The 21841-nt window shown below is 38.7% G+C and overlaps 1 protein-coding gene across 4 annotated transcripts in view; it reads right to left on the reverse strand.

Annotated features, from left to right (window-relative positions):
• Positions 1-21841, reverse strand: part of PATJ (PATJ crumbs cell polarity complex component) — a 149296-nt gene that overhangs the window by 77145 nt on the left and 50310 nt on the right. For 3 of the 4 annotated variants that reach the window (XM_082053742.1, XM_082053743.1, XM_082053745.1), the window contains exons 18-27: positions 19261-19470; positions 18258-18371; positions 15230-15598; positions 14054-14174; positions 13586-13742; positions 12720-12791; positions 11676-11853; positions 10663-10773; positions 9050-9127; positions 5845-5962 (exon numbers count right to left, since the gene is read on the reverse strand). In XM_082053742.1, coding sequence (XP_081909868.1) covers positions 5845-5962; positions 9050-9127; positions 10663-10773; positions 11676-11853; positions 12720-12791; positions 13586-13742; positions 14054-14174; positions 15230-15598; positions 18258-18371; positions 19261-19470 — 1528 coding nt within the window. The remainder of the gene's footprint in view (positions 1-5844; positions 5963-9049; positions 9128-10662; positions 10774-11675; positions 11854-12719; positions 12792-13585; positions 13743-14053; positions 14175-15229; positions 15599-18257; positions 18372-19260; positions 19471-21841) is intronic. The other variant, XM_082053744.1, reaches the window with a different exon arrangement.

Raw genomic sequence — 21841 nt, forward strand, 5'->3', positions numbered from 1 at the left:
ACATTATTTATCCAAGCATCCTTTTCATGAAACCTCCAGGGATTAAAGATTAATTCCTCTTAGTCAAACAGCTTCATTAAATACGCTGTTTTCCAATGTTGCAAATCTTGCAGTTTCCCAACACTGATATGTGTTCATGGCACAGGGTTTGGCTGCAGTTTTTAATGTCAGAAAACAAACCCAATCTGTCATTATCAGCACAAGAAAGATTCAAACTTCATAACTTGTATTTTGCTGAAATCCAAATCAAGCAATATTAGTTTTACTGCAATGAGTGCTGAACTGAAGCATTGAAAAGACTCAAAATCCATCATTTTGTAATTAGAAAAGCAAAGATAAAACATCCCTCTAAATTTATAAACACGCTTTGTTATTTTGGGAAGTCCTTACTAATTCTCTATTCCAAACACTACATTTAAAACAACTCAAAACACTTAGTTATTTTGTTAATACCATCAATTTGTTCATTTTTAAAGTTCATTGTCCTTTCTTTAGAATATGTATCACAGCACACACAAAGCCATCTGTTCAGCGCATTATGTATAAGCACACAGTAAAACACACAAGAAGTCCCAGCTGCGATTTTATTATTAATTCATCAAAAATGTAATTTCCTTTTGCAATAGTTCATCAGATGATGGGAACTGTGATTCACAGAGTACAAAACCCCCAGCCCAATACCAAAAACGCAAACTAAACCACAACCTCAAACTACGACACCAACATCAAGATCTACCCTCACGTAGCACAAGAGCTGGCGAGTCTGCCCCGTGTGTACGGCCCTTCTGGATCTGATATTCATCCTGGTTACAAAACTTACATGTTTTAGCTAATTAAGGGTCAGGACAAGAATGGGTAAAGAAGATTAGCAGTACAGAATCATATTAAATAGAGATTAACACAGAGCTAAAAAATGAAAATCACTGCTCTATTCGTCTAATCCCAGCTCTTGCATGAGCTTTGGAAATCCACCATACTAAATATACTTGTTACTATATTTAAGAAAATTAAATATTGAAATAGCTATTTTTTCAGTATTTTATTTTCATAAAGCTTGGAGCGTTTTTCCGGGCTACATCTAACTCTTTGAACATCATCTGGATTTGCTGTTGCTTGCAGTGACATCTATTGGACAGGCAGCGTTTGGCTACACAAGCTGCCTCACCTGAAATCAGTGCATTGGGGCCTCCCCCACCCCCAAAAAATTAAAATTTAAGAACTGTTTATCATTTGTTTTAGTACAGCTTTGCGTAAAATAGACTCTCAAAAATCAGATCCTCAAGAATTATATTGATTCACCAGTGGTTTTGGTTTCATTCAGTCATTGTTAATAATCCTGGCATTTTTCCAATGTGCCAATGATCGTTTTCCCATCTTTGCCCACAGCAGAGCTTCTGAAGCTCCTGGTTTTGCACACCCCATACATTTTAAGTCTCAGCAAACTCTATGGCTTTTTTTTTTTTTATCTTCTGCTTTTAGGAAAGCCAGCATCCCCTCACGTTAAATACAGATACCAATGACACAATGGAAGCTGCTAAAAATCCTCCAGTACTGCCCAAGCGCTTTCCAACCCCAACCCAACCCGGATGGGGGGGATTTGCACCCTACAAAGATTTGTCACAACATTGAATGCAAAGTTGAAACACTGGAAAAGTTTTAAAATCTCTTGCTTTTCTAGAGAAACCACCACTCCTCAAAAAGCATTTTAGGAAGATAAATCATTTTGCTTTCTTAGAGCTTCATTGATTTCTACATTATCTAGAGACAAAATAAAAGGAAGGGGCATTATTATCCCCTTATTAGATACGGTTAAATATCCTTGCAGACAGGAAGTCTGAGCACAGCAGTATCTAGTCCATTATCTTAGCCACCTTTCACCAATTTTTTATTATTATCTATTTTTATTATTTTAAACTTACTTGAAAACAACCAGATCAATCTCAGTCAACTAACTAGACAAAAGATGTGACTAAAAAATATAATATCAATTGAAATTAAGGATTCTGACTTCTTTCAACAGTTGTCTTTTTCATTTTCTTATAATGGTTTTTAAGGTTTTTCCTTTCTAACTTATGATTGTTGCAACTCAACCACTAAAGTAGATCTAAATTGTGCACTTATTAATGCCCCAAGGAATACTTTCCATTACATTCCATTACAAACTACTCTGGCCATCCATTTCCTCAGCTTCTTTTGACTCGTAGCCCCTCATTACAGCAATCACCACACCGGGGTGCGCATCAGTCAATCAGCAGATTCTCTTGATTTAAACAAAAATGAAAGATCCTATTCAAAACCTCATGTTTTTAAGGTTTGGGAAGCCTAAAAAGCCTCTTAATGGACAATGACATCCTCCAAAATAAGCTTTGCCATGGAGGAAACGTTTCCAGCGTGGGGAGGAAAAACTCCAAACCCATGTTGTACTATAACGTTTTCAGGTCTGTAAGATTACGCATTTCGAAGGTTACTTTTTTGAGGCAGGATGGACACACTGCAAGTTTTACAAAACTATTTTAAAGAGTAAACTGAGGAGCAAAAGAGTAAAAGAGCAAAACCAAAGCAAAGAGTAAACAAAACCCATATCGCACAGGGTTAGAGTTGAATAACTATAAAGATTTGACAGCATCACAAGAAGAAATAACAAGAGGGAATGCTATTACCAACTTGCCTTCAAAATCTAGCAAAAACCCTAAGAATTTAAAAAGATAATATTGGAAGTAATGATGGCTCAAATGAAATTGAAATATAAAGAGAAGCTGGTTGGAAACTAAGCGTCTTGGGTGCAAGAAGATACATTTGAAAAAAAACACCTAGAACTTCTTTAAATTTTTTAAACCATAGAAACATGAAGGACATCTGGAGTTTCTCTAAACCAAGAGCTACCTAGTAGTTCTATTCCCAACAAGGACTCACCCTATTTGGATCAAACCCAACATTTGAAAAGGGAGAACATCCAAAAGGAACGCCTGTTACAACAAGTCAGCCATGACAGCTACAGTTGCAGTGGTGGAAAAGCAGAAATAAAAGGCAGCACTGCCAAAAGGCCAGTGGATTTAGAGTCCACAGGGAAAATTCAATCAATACTAAAAGGTTATTCAGCCACTTTAAGGCAAAAACAGACAACACAGACTGTAAGGCAGTATGGATGGGACAGAAAGGAAAGAAAAATTCTCTAAGTATGGCAGGAATACTAACAATTCTTTGCTTTCATTTTCAGTATAAGGAATGATGAAGGACACAGAAACAAAAGACAAGAGCATGGGTTGAAAGAAGTGACAAGCAAGGAGAAAAAAGGTCAAGTGGAGCAAGTAAAGTATTTCTGGAGTATGAAAGAAATTGATGAGCAGGTTCATGACGCTGCAGCTGTATTAATAAAAATGCTAAAAAAATAAAATCCATCAGGAGCACAAGCAGAGGACAGATTTAGCAGCTGTCCCACCTCAAAATGCTCACTAAGGCCTTCCATGCTACTGGCACAGATTGAGAGCTACAGGAAATAAAGAAGGAAAAGCTACAATGTGAATTTACCTGTGCTGACATCACTTCTTCCTTTTAAGATAACTTGTCTTCTGAATAAGGAAGACAATAAATCTAGTTCACCTGTTCACTGAAGCTCAGAAAATTATTAGTTAAGGTTACAAAGGCAGTAGACTTAATAGGATAAGTGGGTAAGTGGGCTGGTTTGACACCAATATGAACATGCAAATGGACGGTGTTAAAAAGGCAAGTACTGGCCTGGACTGGGATTTCTGGGAAAGGTGCTCAAGAATCTGGACAGAAGTTATAAACATCACATAGTTCACAAAAACAAGACTGTACTGGAATTTACAGAGAAAACTTTGTTTTTCAAGTCATCCCAGAAAAGAGACTGCAAAAGCCCATTCCACAGCTGCCAAGATGCTTAATACAATTAAGTACAGGTATGCCATTTCTAACATGCTTTCTACTTCAAGGGTTGAGGCACAAACTTAGTTTCAGCTTCCTTAGCCTGTTTGTTATTTTAAAGAAACAGAATGAGGTGGTGAAAAATAAAATGGAAAATGTATATCTTGGTTTTCCAGGACTCCCAGGAAAGATGGCTATTGCAAATCATTCAGGTTAGTACAAAGGGCAGAGAGAAGGAGATTCATCTGAATAGATCTGCTTGCTGCTGTCAGATCTGGTAGGATTGATGAATTTAATATCAGAAGTAGCTTTACCTTTTCGGCTATTCGACTCAGCCGGCAACACCATCAGGGACAGCTAAAAAATGACCAAGCCCATCAATAAGAAATTATTTCTCAGCAAAGTATTAACATAGGTCTAGCATGCACTCAGATTAAGGCATCTCCTAATCAGATAACTCAGGTGTCAGGCTACTCATCCTTTAACTGAGAATTATAACTTTAATAACAAGCTGTAATCAGTTTGCCACAATTACAGGTTTATAGAATTAGTTTGAAAGCTCAAGATATATTCAAATCTAACATCCACAGCCTGCAGTCAAACACTTGTCCTGACTACCACTCCCCTCAAAAATACTGAAAAACCCTCTTGAAGTAACCACGTGGTGTAACCACAAGCAGGTGAGATGACAAACTCAGTATGGGGATATTCTGGAAAAATCTCGGTTGATTCGAGAACCCACAGATTTCCCTTAAAGCCACAGAGGCAGAGCGGAACACCCTGCTTCCACGGCCCGAATTACTGTCTCCATGAGAACAACCTTCCAAAATCCTTCTAGTCTCCACCAAAGCAACCCTAAAAGTGACAAACCAACCAAACTCATTATCTGGGCTACAATTGCCCATCATTGCCAAAGAAATCAGCAAGAGCAGCTGGCCCAGGTCCCAAGTTATGGGCTTCCAAACCGAATGGGAGCCGTGGTGGCTTCACGGTGAAAAGCTACAAAGGCATCTCTCTGGTCTGGCTTGCCCATCACTAGGGCACACAAAAACCTCCTCAGGACAAAAGATTGAGAAAAATCACTGTAGCAAAAAAAAAAAAAAAAAAAAATCAACACACCACAGCCCAACAAAACCCCCAAGTCTATGCTGGTTTGGTACATGAGAGTGTAAGGAGCGAAAAAAGGTAACTAATTTCAGAAAATAATTTAGTATTCCTAAATTTGTGGTTAGGAGTCCTAAGTATTTTATTGGAAGACAAACTATGGATAATAATATTCCACTTATCCAAAGCTGTCATTAACAAGGCAGTATACTGGAATCTAAGTCCTGCTGCCAGAAGCTCTCAAGTTGTACCACATCCTGCTCTTTAAGTCCCTACAAAGTGCATAGCGTCGTAATTTACTGCAAACCCAAGAACTGGACAACTGCAGAACCTTTCCCATAAAAGATGCTAAAAAAAAAAAAGGGGACCCTTTTTTCAGTATGGTACTGAAACAATAAATGGGCAGACTTTGCTTTTTAAAAGAAAATAGTTTGCTCAAATAGCACTGTCTGAAATCAACTGCAGGCTTTTCTGGACAATACACCAGTGGTTCTCAATCTACAGCTGCTCAACTACCACTGCAACTACCACAGTAAAGCATGACATCTGTCTTTCACTGCTGACAGCGCTGCTAAAGCAAGTCCTCTAGATATTGCTTAGACAGTTTTAGACTGAAAATAAACTGCCTTCCTACAGGTCTTCAGAAGAGAAGAGCCGTAGGAGCCTGGCTGGGAAGAGAAGGCTACGTAAAAGTCACAGATCAGCTTGCCTTGGTAAGAGCAAGGCTGAGGATTAGATGTTATTGTCACACTGAGCACTGCTTCCTATAATACAAGCAATAAGCCGCAGATACGTTCATCACAGTCTGATTGCGTTCCATAAATGTAATCTGACAAGGATTGTGGCACTACTCACTCTCTGTACAAGCATCCTCATCCTCCTCTTCATCCACAGCAGCCTCCTCTGGGGCCGGTCTCTCCAGTGCTCTATAAGGAGGTGGCAGTTTCATTGGAGGGGGAGCCCCATATTTTCTCTAACAGATTCAAAGACAAATAGATGTTTTGTAACCTCCATGCACAATAAAAAAATCCTATTGTTTACTGCAGTGTGTGTACATTCACAGCACCAAATTGCAATGCTAAATCTGCAGCATAGGCTTTTTATGCAAGAAATTGGAACAAGAAGTGACACTGAGTACCAAAAATGGAAATACAATTTGGCATGCACATTTACTTGTTGACAAAATACATTTGTATCACTATAAGCATGAAAGAGTGAACATTAATCAAGGGTTAAAAATAAACCTTCACTTATTTCTCATTAAAGACAACACCAAAATTGCCTGGTACTGACAAGAGTCAAACTTGTATACACAAAATAAGAACTCAATCTTCTTAGTGCATCTACAAATATTTAAGCATAACAATTCACCTATATTTTGACTTAAATTTAGAAAATATTTTGAAATATAACTTACAATAACATTCTATTACCTCACATAAATACAGGCAGCTCCTATAATGATGCATATAGCGGCGCATAGCAGGAATAAAGAATACGCTCTGAATCTGATGAAAACAGGCGCTTGTTCATGCGAGCAACTGCTTTTATAGCTCCAGGTAACTGGATCGTGCCTTACTTTGCTACGTGATTTCACTACATTACGTTCAACTGTATCCCATGCAACCCCACTACTAATAGCAGGATGCACTTTAGAAAGGGAACACCGAGTACCATGTGCTATTAGAGCAACCAGAATGCCCGTAATTAATTTCTTCTGTAGCTGGGAAATACGACTCAACACCCAAACATCAAACCCAGAATGAATTTTTTCACTGTGTACAATGAAAGCTGAACCTGCACATGGATTTCTAAAATCTTGAGCCTAAGTTTGTGTAGAGTAGTCTAACTAGTACACTGCACTGCAAGCTATAATGTGTCAAAAATTTTGTGATATAAGAGATGCATCATCCAATCCATTTAAAAAACATTACAGTGAAGTGCTGCATTGAAGACAGCATAATAATAAATAAAATTAATTGAATCCAATAGTAGTAAGAGTGTATAATAGTAAAAGTGTATAACAAGAGCACTTGGAAACATGACAGCTGTTTCCCCAAAGTATATAATACATTACACCAAATACACCTCCCACTCTTTTCTTGCCATCAGCACAGGTAGAACTGTGCAAAAGGCAGAAGATGCAAGAGGTGCGAGAGGCCTTGCATTCTGCATTATCCAGCAGGCTCAGACAGAAAACCCACTTTCAGCTGTCTATAACAAATCAGTATAATTTAGTAATAACTCATAGTCTCAATGTTGACCCTTTGGCTTTTCAAGACCTTAAACATTTGTTAGAAAGTCTGTATGAAATTACAGGAGACAGGCAAGCTTATCCAGCAGTTTGCTATGGCTCAGACAAGCTTCTCTTGGACCTGTTGACCCGCTGAAAACCCAGATGAGTGAATTTTGCTGGAGTAACTCCACATTACACCACGTTTCCTTATTAAACCAGCTCTTTCCAGCAGAGACGGAAGCATAGATTGTTGAGCCAACCAGCAAAATAATGTTAATATCTGGTTTGCCCACAAGAAGTTCAATTGTTTTAAGTGGTTTTACATGAATTGCTTCAAGTGATCATTTTTAAACAAAACAGATCAATACGAGAGGATAAACACCAACAAATCAGAGAAAACCTTCAGTATTGAAAAGATAATTCATCATCCAGGAACAGGCAGATTTTCCAGCTGGATGTGGCTCCTTTCAAAACAAAGTCTTTTGAGACACTTTGAAGACTGGATGAGAAATATCATCGATTCCCCATAGGGACGCAGACTAATAATCCACTAATAGCAACTCTTTCCAACTCGGAGATTCCCCTCCTGCAGCACAGCTTGACTGCTTTGTGAATCGCCTTTCAAAGCTAAAAAACAGCTACATATTTATGCAGGGAAGCTCTTCGATATTCCTCCCACCAGTTTACAGCACTGATAGATGAAAAAGGTTTGAGAAAGATGAGGCTGCCTCTTTAACCTCCCAACGTTGTACCATGCAACACACTGGAGTCCTAAAGATTAAAGGCAGCACGTTGCAAGAGAATGAGGGCTTTTGAGATTAGAAATATAGATAACAAAACCAAGAAATGAGGATTGTAACTGCTTCATTATAAGTATTATCCGCTGGCATGAAAGCATGACTTCAACACCCTGGGTTTTTTTGGATAACTGAGCCTCGTAGCTTCTGCATCTGACAGGATCTGAAAGGAGTCTCACCAAAACTTGTGGAGGCGAGAGGGACCTTCTCAGTTATACACCACCCGCCAGAGTACCGATTAGAATCAAATGAGAAGTTCGTTGTATCTGTAGTTGGCATGTTAAACTGCACAGGGCAAGAGTTATTGTCTACTTTTGTCTCTGCTCCTCCAGTTTTGACGTCCTCCAAGTACCTGAGCTAGACCCATCAGTCAGCGCAGTTCCCTCAGGAAAATACCAAGGCCATTAGAGCAATCTGGCTGGGAACGAGAAATTAAATTTTTCCCTTATTGCAACGATTAAAACAAATCCACTGGTGTAGACCAAACAGACTTTTTTCTCTTTCAAATCTGCTGCGAAGTTGTTTGAAAGTTCCTGTGCAGTAATTGCTTCACAATTAGCTGGCCAGCTACAGATCACTCGGTCATTTCCTTCTCTTACACAGCAATGGGAAATGTAGGAGACTTAGAAGATTTAATTATCTTATAACATGATTTTGCTGAATTTCAGCCAGCCTCACATTAAGGATGTTATTTGTGTACATGTTATTATTTCTCTCTTTCTACTGAACAAAGAGAATCAATTTGCCTCCACATGGAGCAAAGCAGGTACTTCCAGAAAGATGCCAGTGAAGAGCTGCAATAAATACAGGGTTTCAGCACCCAGGGGAGACCCGCAGGACATTTGTCAGAAATCTGCCTTGTGTTTGGCAGAAAATTGGCAAAAATTACTCGAATCAAAGATATTTCAACAAAACAATTCAAATTTCATTTTAGACTTCAGCAGGGGCTTATCAGAGAGCTATAATGCATGCTATTATAAAATTTGATTTAGTAAAACTTGGGTATAGCATTGAATGGAATAAATACCTTTTCAGTCTTATTTTCTTTGCCTGCATTCTGATCATTGCTGACTTTGATTCCCTTGGGCTGTACAGCAGACACCACCTGAAAAAAAACACATATATTACACACATTAGAAAGAGCATTACAGCTGCAAAACAAACATCCAAAATTAAGTAATGATGACAATAAGGGTGCACCCTGCCCCATGCAGTGCAATCTGTAAATTACATTATTTTACCGAATTTACAAACATACTCTACTTTTTTCATGCTCACTTTTTGATAAATAGCTCCATCTCTTCATTAAATTAAACATTACTCTGAAGTCAACAATACAGACATACATGTTTGATAGAGTCCAAACTATGGACTCCTGTAGTGTCAGTTCGTTCTTATTCAGATGAAAACCCACGTCCATGCACACAGACACCTTCTAAAAGGCAGCACGTTTAGCCTCCACATAATAAAGAACAGCAAGAAGGAATGTTATTTCAAAGGGAAACTTTTAGGGCACTTCAATTGCAGCTGGTGGCAGGCACATGGTTTCAGCTCAGAGTAAGAAGTACCCAAAATGTGATAAGCAATGAGCCTTGTGTTGGATCACAAGCCCAGGCTGTATAAGAGGAAATGGCTGTTCCTGGGCCTGTTCTCAGTCTTGTTTTCTACTATTTCACAATATATACTGCTGAAAGTCTGTGAATGTCCAGTTTCCTACAGCCTGCAGTTCAAATAACTCTCATGTCAAGTTATCTGTCTTGCCCTTCACCTCTCCAGCTTCACTAGAAAAGTGAAGCTCAGAGATGCAGCTGAACACTCGAATGTTCTGACAGTTTATTTGGATTTTCTGTGAAAAGCTGACACAGAAAGGGAGCCAATTCAATTACCAGCACTGCGATTTTTGCCATCGCTGCTTGAGCACCTTCCGAGCTTAGGTAGTTAAAGTCTTAATAGAGTTTGAAAGACTCCCTGGAGCACTGGAAAAGTAATGGACACATTTGTGCCAGATTTGGCTAGAGTTGTCAAAAGGTCTCCTCAGGTCTACTAATCCACCAAAATTCCCAATTAACTTCTCAGATTATGGCAAAAGTACATAGAAGTCTTGTGGGTTTTTTTGCGTGTACTTCAAGGCAGGTGGAACTGTATGTATTTTCTTACTAAGGCATTAAAAGGTTGCTTGTCTTGGTCTTGAAGATAAGGAGATGTCTAAATCTCTTGAAGTTTAACTTGACCCCAGGTAACTACTTCAGGTCCCTCTGGTGACACATTTTACCCAGAGGTGCTAGTGTGAATCTGACTAATTTTAATTACACTTTTCTTCACTTGCATCACAGACTATATTTTTCAATCATAAAATAGGAACAAATTAAACAACACAGGGACAGACTCAGACAGGGGGGAGAACTGAATTAACACCTAGTCAACAGATTTACATGTATTCTATTTACATCAGAGAAACAATGTTTCTAATCAGGCCAGACAAGTAATCAACCAATCATGTGGTCTATTAGCAGGAACTCTTGACAAAAAGGATGGACACAAAAATGTATGGAACTTGCTGAAAGAAACATAGCCAAGTTTAAAATAACATGCATATTACACATTTATTAAGTTTTGGAATAAAAATAGGAAGAAACTTACTTTTGGTATGTTAGACAAACCCTGAACCACAAACACAACAGGATTTCCCGCATTCTTGATGGCTTCTACTGCTTCCTCATGTGTGGCGTTTTGAAGGTCTACCCCAGAAACCTACCAAACAATGTTAAGTGTTATTAGGTAGCTTCTTTTTGGCATAGAGTCCTTACAAGAGATCACACACATTCACAGATTAGTATAGCTGAGGAAAGTACCCACAAGCAGTCAAGAGAAATTATTTTTAAACTATATTTCCATGATGGTTTAAGGAAAAGTATATTACTTGTCATTCATAATTAAAAGATAGCCGTATGTTTCCCAAAGCAATTCTTCTAGATAAAAACATAAGGAATAAGATTGTCAGAGAAAGCGAGATATAAAGGTACCTATAATACAACTCTTTTGGATTTTACCTGTTGTTGAACTAAACCTGATTTGAAACAATTTTTCAAAACATCACACACAATCCTAAAGCACATCCAAGAAGAGCTGGGGAACCAGATTCAGAAGTATTCATTTGGAGAAAAATGAGAAAAAAAAAAAAAAAAAATCAACGCAGAGCCAGAGAGCCAGGAACAGCCTTGTCCCCTGCAGCACCTGCCAGAATTAGGGACTTCCCCCAAACAGTGGTTAATCAGACTGTTAGCTACTCCAAATTAACACACAGAAAATAACAGCCCAAATTTCAGTATGAAAATATATTATAGCTTATGTTTCTAAAGGTACAGTATAACTTATTATTCATTTATATGAGAAGGTACTTTCTTTTTTTTCCCTATTTCTGCATGGTATCTGAAGGCTTATCTTTTCCTAAATAGAGAGGAAATTGTTAAGAGCTCCATAGTTGGATCTTACAAAAAAGAAAGGACAACAGCAAGAGTTTCTTTTGGTTTCCAAAACACAGCGTCGACAATACTTCATGAAGCGGTGGTGGTATTTTGTCCCTCCCTCCTCCCAAAGCTGTCTGAGTCTATCTTTATTTTTTAAAATGAAAAGGTAGGTTTATCTGCATTTACCTCAATTATTTTATCTCCAGTTTTTAAAGCCTTTGTTCTTCCTGCTGGGCTGTCTTCCAAAACTTGTTTGATAAAGATCCCTTTAAGTTCTTCTCCATTCTTCAGGCGCTTTATGACAGTTTGTCCACCAACAATACTGATTCCGAGAGACACATGAGGGTCTCTAAAGATCTCCACACTGAAAAAACACATGTGATAGTTTAACAGCTTGAAACATTTTTTTTAAACTATAAATGCAAAGCCTTAAAAAACTGCAAGCTTCTGATCTTTGAAGAAGATTTAATAGAGTAAAGGGATAAAGCCAGAAGCCTAAAAACATTCTCAGAGGTGGCTTTTTACCCCAAGGAGACCTCACCTGACAAAAAGAACAAAATTCAGCTGCCAATCCCTGCCCACTGCCCTTCCAATAGGTTTATATTTCAGAGAAAGTGAGGGTAAAACAGGCAGGTCTTCAAGTAAACACTCATCCTCTTTCAGTATGAGTAAACTGTCTGCAAATGGCAAATACTGCAACTTGTATGCTAGAGAAATAATAAAACAAAGCGTTTCATATAACTTTCTGAACACCGATTTCAGTGTATCAGTTGCATATTAATCAGCACAAGCAGAAATATTCTGACTATATTTTACTTAAGACCATAAAAACAATTCACCCAAAAATGTTAACAATACAATGAGGATGTGGCTGAAACTTGGTTTGGCAATTTGGAATTCTGCCATGAAGATTACCAGAGAAGCCATGGAAAAGGAGAGAACAGCACTACGTGCATTGTTCACACCTAATAGTTATTAAATGAGCAAGAACTTGTAGGTCATCCATAACATAAACCCGCCAAGCTCTCCCAAGTCAGCTGTATAAATAGAAGGCATAATTCTGTTGAACATCTGTTAAAAATTCACTGTATCTAAGAAAGCCCAAAGTAGACAAGTACCTCAAAGTTATTGGCAGAGGAGGGGAGGAAAAAAACCCATGAGAACTAATTGGGCTCACAGAAAAAAGACAGAAGGTAAATGTGAAGAAATAAGGTAATCATATGAACATACGTCCGTGGTGGTCCCCAGTGGCTGAAGTTTGGAGTTTCTTCTCCTTCTCCTTCTTCTCTCTCAGGTAATTCACTAATTGGGGGCAGAGGGAGGAAAGGAATGAAAAATAAAAAAGGCATCACCCGTGCCAGGTCGCAATTCCTCGCATATTTTTAATCTGGCAGTGAGACAGCAACGCCTTCCCACACTGTCCAGTCTAAACCAAATGTGCAGAGTCAACAGACTAGACAGGAATTTTTCTATTTAGGTTTAAACATACTTAAGGAATGCTCCAGAAATAAACATGATGGGCAGACCGAATTTATAAGCTGCTCCGTGATACACAAATCTGCGCTGCATTTACTCATTCAAAATGACTATTGAAGCAGTTAACATTCACTTTCTGATAAATATGCTGTGATTCTTATAGAGGAATATAAACATGATAAAACCAGTCTAGCTGACCAGAAAGCAGATTGTGACACAAGTTCCAAAAGGAAGAACGAAGGAAAGGGAAAACCATGAGGACAGAGCTGTGCTAAGGAGCAAAGGGGAGAGTTCCTGAAGCAATAACAGCCAATGCTGTCGGTAAAGGTTGCGTCCCTTTCCTCCAGGCCACAACCAAACCCCCCTCACTGTGGAGTAAGTGAAGTAGGAGGCAAAGCCATTTGCAGTTTTCTGTCCCAGCACTCAGGGGAGGAGAAGCAGAAAGATTCAATAAGGTTCTAAAGCAAAAATCAGCTCCTTGGGCAAACATCATAGAACTGGCCATCTCTGTATGTCTTACTCTTTCACACAGAGTTTAATGATTAGTCAGCTGAGTAAAGTGAGAAGACAGTCAAGATAACTAATTGAAAAATCTTCCAAAACCCCAAATCTTTCCATACCTGCACAACATTGTTCTAGGCTGAGCTAAGGTGGTTACTCTCCCAGATTCCACACTCTTGGAAAATACATCATCCTCCCCTTTTAGTTCTTCCTTTTCAACAGCTTCCAGATCAACAGCAAGCCCAGGTCCTTTAGAGTCAATGCAAAGCTTTGTACCTGAAGAAGAAAAGGTGTAGACTTGAACTTCTGCATCCTCTGTCCCTGCACCTACCAGTTATCACCCTTGGAAACAAACCCCTTAGCTCACTGTGTTCCAGATGTGGATGTTGTATGATGATCAAGAGGCTTAGAGATGCAGAACATTAATTCGTGATTTGCAAGATCCTGAAACTGAAACCTATTCAAAGCCAGGCCATCTTGAGCCTGGAGAGTTCTTTAATATTTTATCATTTGAAAAAAATTGTGTTTGATATAAAATTTAAATTTGTAAATATGAAATTATATACAAAGAAAGAGTCCTTACAAACCTAAATACATCTTGGTTTTTTCTTCTGATTGCGTAGTTTCAGTATCAAATATGTCTTTTTGGTAGCCACTGTGTGCTGTGGTTCCAGAAGACAGTGAACTAATACTAGCGTTTTCTTCACACTTCACAGAGGAGAAAAGTAATTAAAGTTAGAAAGCAATGGTATCAACTTATAGAAGGGCAATTGACATGAACATTGATTTTTACAGCAAACATTCACATTTTCTCAACTACATTCTTATGTTTTCAGATAACTATGAAATACTAACTGCTCACTTAGGCACTGTATTAAGAGGAGGCTAAAAAAAGGTCACATGCAACAGCAATATAAAGCAACTATATCCTTCTACTTGCTTGTAATCCAGACAAGACATTCTTCACTCTTACTCATTTATTGTTTTTAAGTGACAAATGTATAAATTTAATATTGTGCACCCTGGTATAAAACTGTCACTAGAAGCTGCATTTTAGCCTGTTTATGCACATAGTGCATTAGGGGACAAGCCAAACAAAACCTGAAATTCTCTGTGGCTGTGATATTGAATCCTTTTCCACTTCAGTTTTTTTTTTTCCATATAAAAACATGAATCTCAGAAGCTGGTGCATGGAAGGTTGATATTACTATTTTTTGTTTGACAAGTGAATGAACAAAGACTCAGAAGGAAAAGAATCCTCAGAATACCTGAGGATATATAAAGAAGAATTTTGCAATTTACCTGAAGCTCTGTCTCCCTCTACTCCATCTGCCACTATGCTTGCTGAAATTGCTTCCTCCGTATTATTTTTCACTGAACTGTGCTATCAGGAACTGATTTGGATTTAAAACAAAGAAACAAAGAGGGAGCTCCTTTCACTGGCATATATAATGGGCTATTAACACCATGAGCTGACATATCAGTACAGCTTGCCAAAAAGAAATGAGCACTCAAGTTAGAGATGGGAGAGACAACGCAAGTACAAGATGTCTGTAAATACACCAATCGCAGCACCCATCTCACTCGAGCAGTTAAATATACAGGTACTAAGTAACAAAGAACGTTCCAAAATGTATAAAAGGATTAACAGGTGTCCATTAGAGGTACCCAGATCTCATTTGGTAACACTAGAAAGATTCCTGACAGAGTTGAGGTCTGGAATTTGCCTTGAAGTCCCACGGTCAGGGTCTGGCGTTCCTTACCATTTGGTCTATACTGAATGGATGTTCCAGGGACTGGTTTGGACTTAGGTTAATACTGGATCTTAAGTCCTGTATTTCAGTAGCCTCAAGTTGTTTTGCCCATAGTTCTGTACCAAGGTTCCTCTCTGAAGCTGCCTTCTGTCCATTGTATTTTAGGAAATCTGAATCTTCATACTCCTCATCCACCAGCATTTCCCGTTCTTCATCTATTTCTTCTGTTGTGGGTTTCAGAAATTCATGCATCTCCCAGGACTCCTTCTCATGCTCATTGTCCTCACTGTCATTTTGAGAAAGCTGAAATGTCCTTCCCAAGTTCAAATGTGGTTCATCAACAAGTTCTTCTTTAAAAGGTGTTTCATCTCTGAAACCCTGCATAAAACATTACAGGAATATAGATTTCACATTATGTTTCTTACTAACTCCTTTAAAACTATGATTTATGTTAGGCCCATATTAAAACTACATCCTGATTTTTAAAGAGATTATCTTCTACCTTTTGCATTTCCTAAAAGAAAAAAACTCTGACTTATTATTTTAACACTAAAATTAAACATTGCTTTTTTTTTTTTTTTAATATAAAGAAATTTAAGTTGCACAGCTTAGATATTTCTGGAGCCATTCAGAATAACAGATATAGAGTGAAGGCAGAGAATGAGAATTATTAAATAACACTAAAAAAAATTCTACAGGAAAAAGTATCTATAAATCCAGCTCCACAGTTGTCTGCTATATCACTTTATGAATGCACATGTATTTCCTACAATACCCTCAGCTAAATAAAAAAAACAGCCTAAGGGTTTGCTTATGCAACAGTATCAACTGTAAAAAAACAACAGCCACAGTGGTGTGTGTTTCCCTGGGGTATTCCATACAATAGTTTCACCCAAGGGAGAGGGGAAATGGATGACCCACATCAAAAAAAAAAAAAGGACATAATTGACTGTTCATTATTTAATACTCTGTTTACTGTTATTGTTTTAAAGCTCTTTTCTTCAGGCCATCACCTTTTAAATACCCTTTTCATCAGGTCACCATGCACTTGTGCCCAAACCCGATCTTCAAGGCACCAAAAACCCAAGCCCTGAAATCAACCTACAGATTCAGGGCTCCCTCGATCAAAACGTTTTCCTTTCTGCTTCCTGCCCCTTCCCGGGCTCCCCAAGGTACTTCACCATTTCTGACCTTTAGTGTCAGAATCCTGTTTTCTTAGGCTTGGACAACTGGGGAGGAAAAAAACCCCAGAGGCTGCCAAAATGTTCACATAGTTCAAGTGAGAGGCAGGAGAGAAAACAAAAGACAGGCAAGAGCATAAGGAAACAACACAATAATAGGAGCTGGCATGAAAGCAGAACATTAGCAATACAGAAATTAGCACATTTTTCATAAGCATTAAACATTTCTTTAATCTATTTGACCTGTGTACCTCAATCTCAAAAAATACCCAGTCTGAAGAGATTCTAATTCTCTCCATCTTTATTTCATTTCATTTCACTTCCGCAGCATCATTCTCCAAACACTTCTGCATGAGGTACCAACTTCATCGCTGTGTAAAACAGTCAACTTAGAACCACACAGCGATTTATTTGTGTTCTATCTCCTGATACAGCACTTGGGTACATACAAGCACAGGCTGCTGCACTGCAGTAGCAGCCACTACCAATGGAACAGGGAATACTGCAAATGTGACAGTGAATTCTACTGTTGTACACATAAAAATCTTCACGTGCTTTTTTTTTTTTTAAAGTCAGCTTTGTCAGCACTATGCTAGTGCATAAGAAGCGCGGATGTCATCGTGACACACCACTCTTGGCTCTTATACAAGGAGGCACAGTAACAAATGGATGGAAATTTTATACTACTGCTCTAAGCTACCATCAATGCCATCATACAGAGAGTAAAACAAAACACAAGCAAATACCTCCGCATGTATTTTGTACAAATTGATCGTTCCATTTTCTGTATTCAGCAGGACTTGAAGATAAAATACTTTATTTAAAAATACTTAATAGCATTAGTTCTATTTAGGAGACAGAGAGCAATCTGAGCTGGCACAGGACTAATTGCTCTGCCAGGAACCCTCCCCACGCACCCAGAAAACAAAAAATGCCATTTTATATCACGAAAATCACTAAATATCACATCCAAGCTAATTTCTACATAGTATACATATATCTACATAGTATACATATATCTATCCTGTAATATTGCTCCTTTGCTAACAAACCATTTAGGCACTAAAGATGTTTGTGTCCAGAGACAGGTAGGCATACTTAGCAACAAGAAAATCTAGAATTTATTTTTATTACTGCGTTGCAGTTCTGGATGATGCTTTACGTACTGTCTTTTCCGGTCTACAAGGAATGTGTTTACCAGCATGAATTAATTTACAGAGTACATGAGAACAGATCAAAATTCAAAAATATCCACATCTCTCACTCAACACAGGTCAGCATTGCAATCTTATTGCCTATTACCCTGGTATCTGGATTCTTCATTATCTTTAGTGCCTCATCCTCTCACAATAAACAGAATTATTTCTCAGAAAATAAGAAAGAGGAGAATTGAGGAAGAAAATAAAGAAATCACTCAAGACCACACAGAAAGTCTATGAAGAAGAACAGATCTCCAGCTTGCCTTGCAAACGAGATGACTTTTTTGTTTTGCTTCTCTATAACAAAAAATGTTCTGCTTCCATACCTTACTTTCTTTGCAAAGCTGAACGAGCTACATATGACTGCTAATAAGGTAGCATTCCTATTTCATATCCAACATAACCCAAGGTATTTTAATGACATAATAAATTTGATAAGGAAGTTTGGGAACTGCATTGGTAAGTGCTTTGCACATGCTCAGTGTTGGCAATACAGTTAATATACAATTAGCTGTTTGAGTCTTTTTCAGAGGAAATCCAGCCCAAAGTCTATCCAACACTTAAGTCCTCTCTGAAGGACACACTATTTTTTTTTACTTTAAAACATCATTTCCTATCTCTAGAAATTCAAGCTGAACCAAAAGAGTAACCAAATACCTGTGGTGCTTCAAGTATTATTGAAAAATTCTCTATTGGTTCTGGAGACACAGAGCTGGTTTCAACATTGCTGGAATCCATGCTGTGCATGTTCTTCTCCTCTTTGCTTTCAGCCTAAGAAATGTGATCAAAAAGATGAGTCAGAAAAACAAAAACAACCCCACATTTTTAAATGAATTAAAAGGGAGAGGGAGAACCAGCCATTAAAAAAGAGATGGGAAAAAGTTACAGAATTCTAAAAAGGAAAGTCATAAACGAAGAAGGCAATGACAACAGCTTTTATTCTTTAAAGATATTAGTACAGATACAGTAAAAAATAAAGAGATGTGTAGGAAAGAAAGAAATACAAAGATATGAACAACAAAATATCACTCTTTAGAGAAGGAAAGCAGACATTTAACAGCCTTCCTATGTTCCTATTTCACCACTACTGTACCAGTTTGAATTACAAGCACTTTCTATTAGATGGTGCTTTACTTTAATTAATTTTGCCTTGGTGCCCTTGATGAACAATACTGCAGTGTTCTCAAGTCAACTACTGTCTGTTCCAAAGCCCTGATTCTAGAAAAAGGAAATTCTACTTGCATTTACAGTCTTGACTTCAAGCAGATTAGGTTTCTTTGACGTCAGTGGAGCTCAAGCAAGCACTTAGCAGCGTCCTGGAGTTAAATGGACTCGAGCACGTATTTAACTGATTCGCTGAATTGCTCGAGCCACAACAGACTTCTGCTCAGGGCCACCGGGCACATTCACAGACAAGGCTGCTCATTCCCCCTGGATGTTCTTCCAGGAGGAGCCTGAGGAAGCTGGTTTTCCAGTCAGACCTTTTGGACATAGAGCTGCCCATTTGCCAGCCATCCAGAATTTCTGGACATGTCGACATGTGTGTGCAGCAACTTAGTTGCACTTCTGCTTTGAATTTCTGCCTCCCCCACTCCAAACACAGCAGCCCAACCTACACCTCATAGAATGAAACAAAAAAAACGTTAAACTGAGTCCTTACCACCAAAGGCTTGCAGATTCCAAGAGAAACTGTACCCGGGGGCACAGATTTCAACACTTCCACTGCCTCTGCTAAAGTGGCACTGTCCAAATATTTCTCATTTACAAACACCAAGCGGTCCCCTGGCAAAAGCTCGCCCCCACGGTCAGCTACGCCACCTGCCACCAGAGAGCTGATCACAATGGCTGTTCTGCTTGGATCCAAGGGATCCTGAGAAAAAAAAAATTAAAAAAGGTCAAAGCTCCCAGAAAGATTATATTTTAAGCATGTAAAGAGCACTTAAGTACGTTCATCATCTAATTCTACAGAACTGAAGCTTACAGAGCTGTTCAAAAGGACCAGTTATTACTAGTACCAAGACTTACAGTTAACAAAAAGAAAGGTTTGCAGTGGGAAGATTTTCTGTCATTTTTCTAATCCATGAAGAAATGTAAAGATCTGGAAGATGACTGATACCCTGCCTGCCCTTTCCTTCCACACACAGATCCGCCAGGCCAACCTGCACACGGAACAGCAACACTGGCACCGTTCCACCAGTCTGCAACGCGCTGGTCCTCCACAAAATAACCCTGCTGCTTCCCATCCGAGAGCTTCATAGCAGCCAAACTGGTGTTAAAAGAAATTATTGCAAGACTAGAAATTTAATTTAAAATAGTATTAAAAAATCAAACCCAAAACATTCAAGAAATAGCAGTATATAGTTGCCATATTACTGCTGTGTTTCTGCTTTGTCAAATCTGCGTGACAACTTACAGAAGACATTTTCTCCACCCACGAAGCTTTGTAAACAGCGAATACATGGAACAGCAACAGAAGAGTAATTAAGACTATTGGTAAAGACAAGGAACACAGTGGTGCTGAATGCAAAGGAATATGAAGCAGAAAATACTATACACATTGGAGATGCTGTAAACTGATGCAAATATTTTCACTTCTTTTTTTCCCCCCAGTATCAGCCTTTGCATTGTGCCGTGTACCATTTCTACTGTGCATTCAGCCATTTAAAAATCCATCTTCAATCCAATGAAATTACTGTAAGTTATTGTATAGTGGAAGAAAGATACTCAAAACAAGTTTATGGGGTTTTTTTGTGTGTGTTTGTTTTTTGTGGGTTTGTTCGGTTGGGGTTTTTTGGTTTTGTTTTTTAAGATTAGAATTAGCCTCTCTTTCCCTTGCTCAGGGCTCATAAAGTTCAGAAATGCTCCTTGTACACACTGGGTCTTCAAATGCATCATGTACTATTCCTCAGGACTTGCATCTTTTATTGAGGGCAAGGGAGGGATAAAAAAATGGGCAAAATACAAATCACAAAGACCACCATGAATTCAGCACCTCAGTGTTAATTTGAAAACAGGAATGCTTTTTTAACTACACATTGCTTTCCAGGAGAGCCCTTTCTTTTTTTTTTAAGGTGTGTGCAAACATATGAGGCAACAAATGTAAAATCTGTAAAATGGCTGAAATTAGAGAACTGAAGTCAGAGTTCAGCAGGAAGAGCCATGCTGAAACTGAATTCAAGTAAACACATTACTAATAATTCCCTCCAGTTCTACTGCTTAATCCTGCTATTTTATAAGCTTCCCAAATGCCGGGTAGCTGCATTGTACGGAGAGGTTCCCTGGCGAGGATCACGCCTCGATAATCAAACCACGACGTGCTGGGTGCTGCTCTGCCCACGGAACCCACAGAGCACCGGGGGAATGGATTCCACTGATTTCAAATAGAAAAGCAAGTTATCCGTGTTCTGCACATGCTTTGGAAATGTTTAGAAACAAACCCAAATAGAGGAAGTCCAGAAGAATCCAAAGGATTTCAAGATGTAAAAAAAAGTTTTTGCTTTCAGAGTGTTGAATTTTGAAAATGTAAAGTTCCTGCTGCCCTTTGTGCAGGGAGTCAGCTCCACAAACCCTTGTGCTGCTGTCAGCCGAGCAAAAGAACACACGCCCCGCTGGACACAGACTTTGGAAACAGTTTTAATTTGGGGGTTTGCTCCAATGCAAAATAAAAACAACCTTCTGGATTTCTTTGCAGAACCAGGCTGGTGTTGAGAGGGCTGTTTTCAAGCAAGGACGGCACCGACTGCATTAGCAAGGCTTTGCTAATAGAACTAAACCAGCAAGTTTTCCTGTCACAGGCTTGTCTTGCCCCGGGAAGGAAAGTTTCTGCTGGTTCCCTAAATGGGTGAGCGCTCTCTCAGCAAAACTACACCTTTGCTGACACAACAGCTTTTATACTCTGACTTTTGCTGGCTTAGCTATATTGATTAAAAAAAAACCAAAAAAAACCCCAAAAAAATAACAAAACAAAACCAGCACTTGTCCTTACTGATGCAGATGAGCTGACAAAAATTTGCAAGTGAATGACCGGCCCAGTAATCATGGTGCTGGCTGAGAATGTGAGAGAACCAGGTTCAAATCCCTGCTCTGACCCAAAACTGCTCTTTTTTTGGGTTTGAGATCAGAACCACTTAAGTAGGACATGGGAATCTCACCATTAGCTGCTTCTATGCAGATATTCAAGGTCAGTAGCCTAACTACCGCATTTCTGACACAAAACGGTCCTGTTTAAACTGAAGTTTCAA

The sequence above is a fragment of the Streptopelia decaocto genome, assembly GCF_964273445.1.
Source record: "Streptopelia decaocto genome assembly, chromosome: 5".
NCBI classification, from domain to species: Eukaryota; Metazoa; Chordata; class Aves; order Columbiformes; family Columbidae; genus Streptopelia; species Streptopelia decaocto.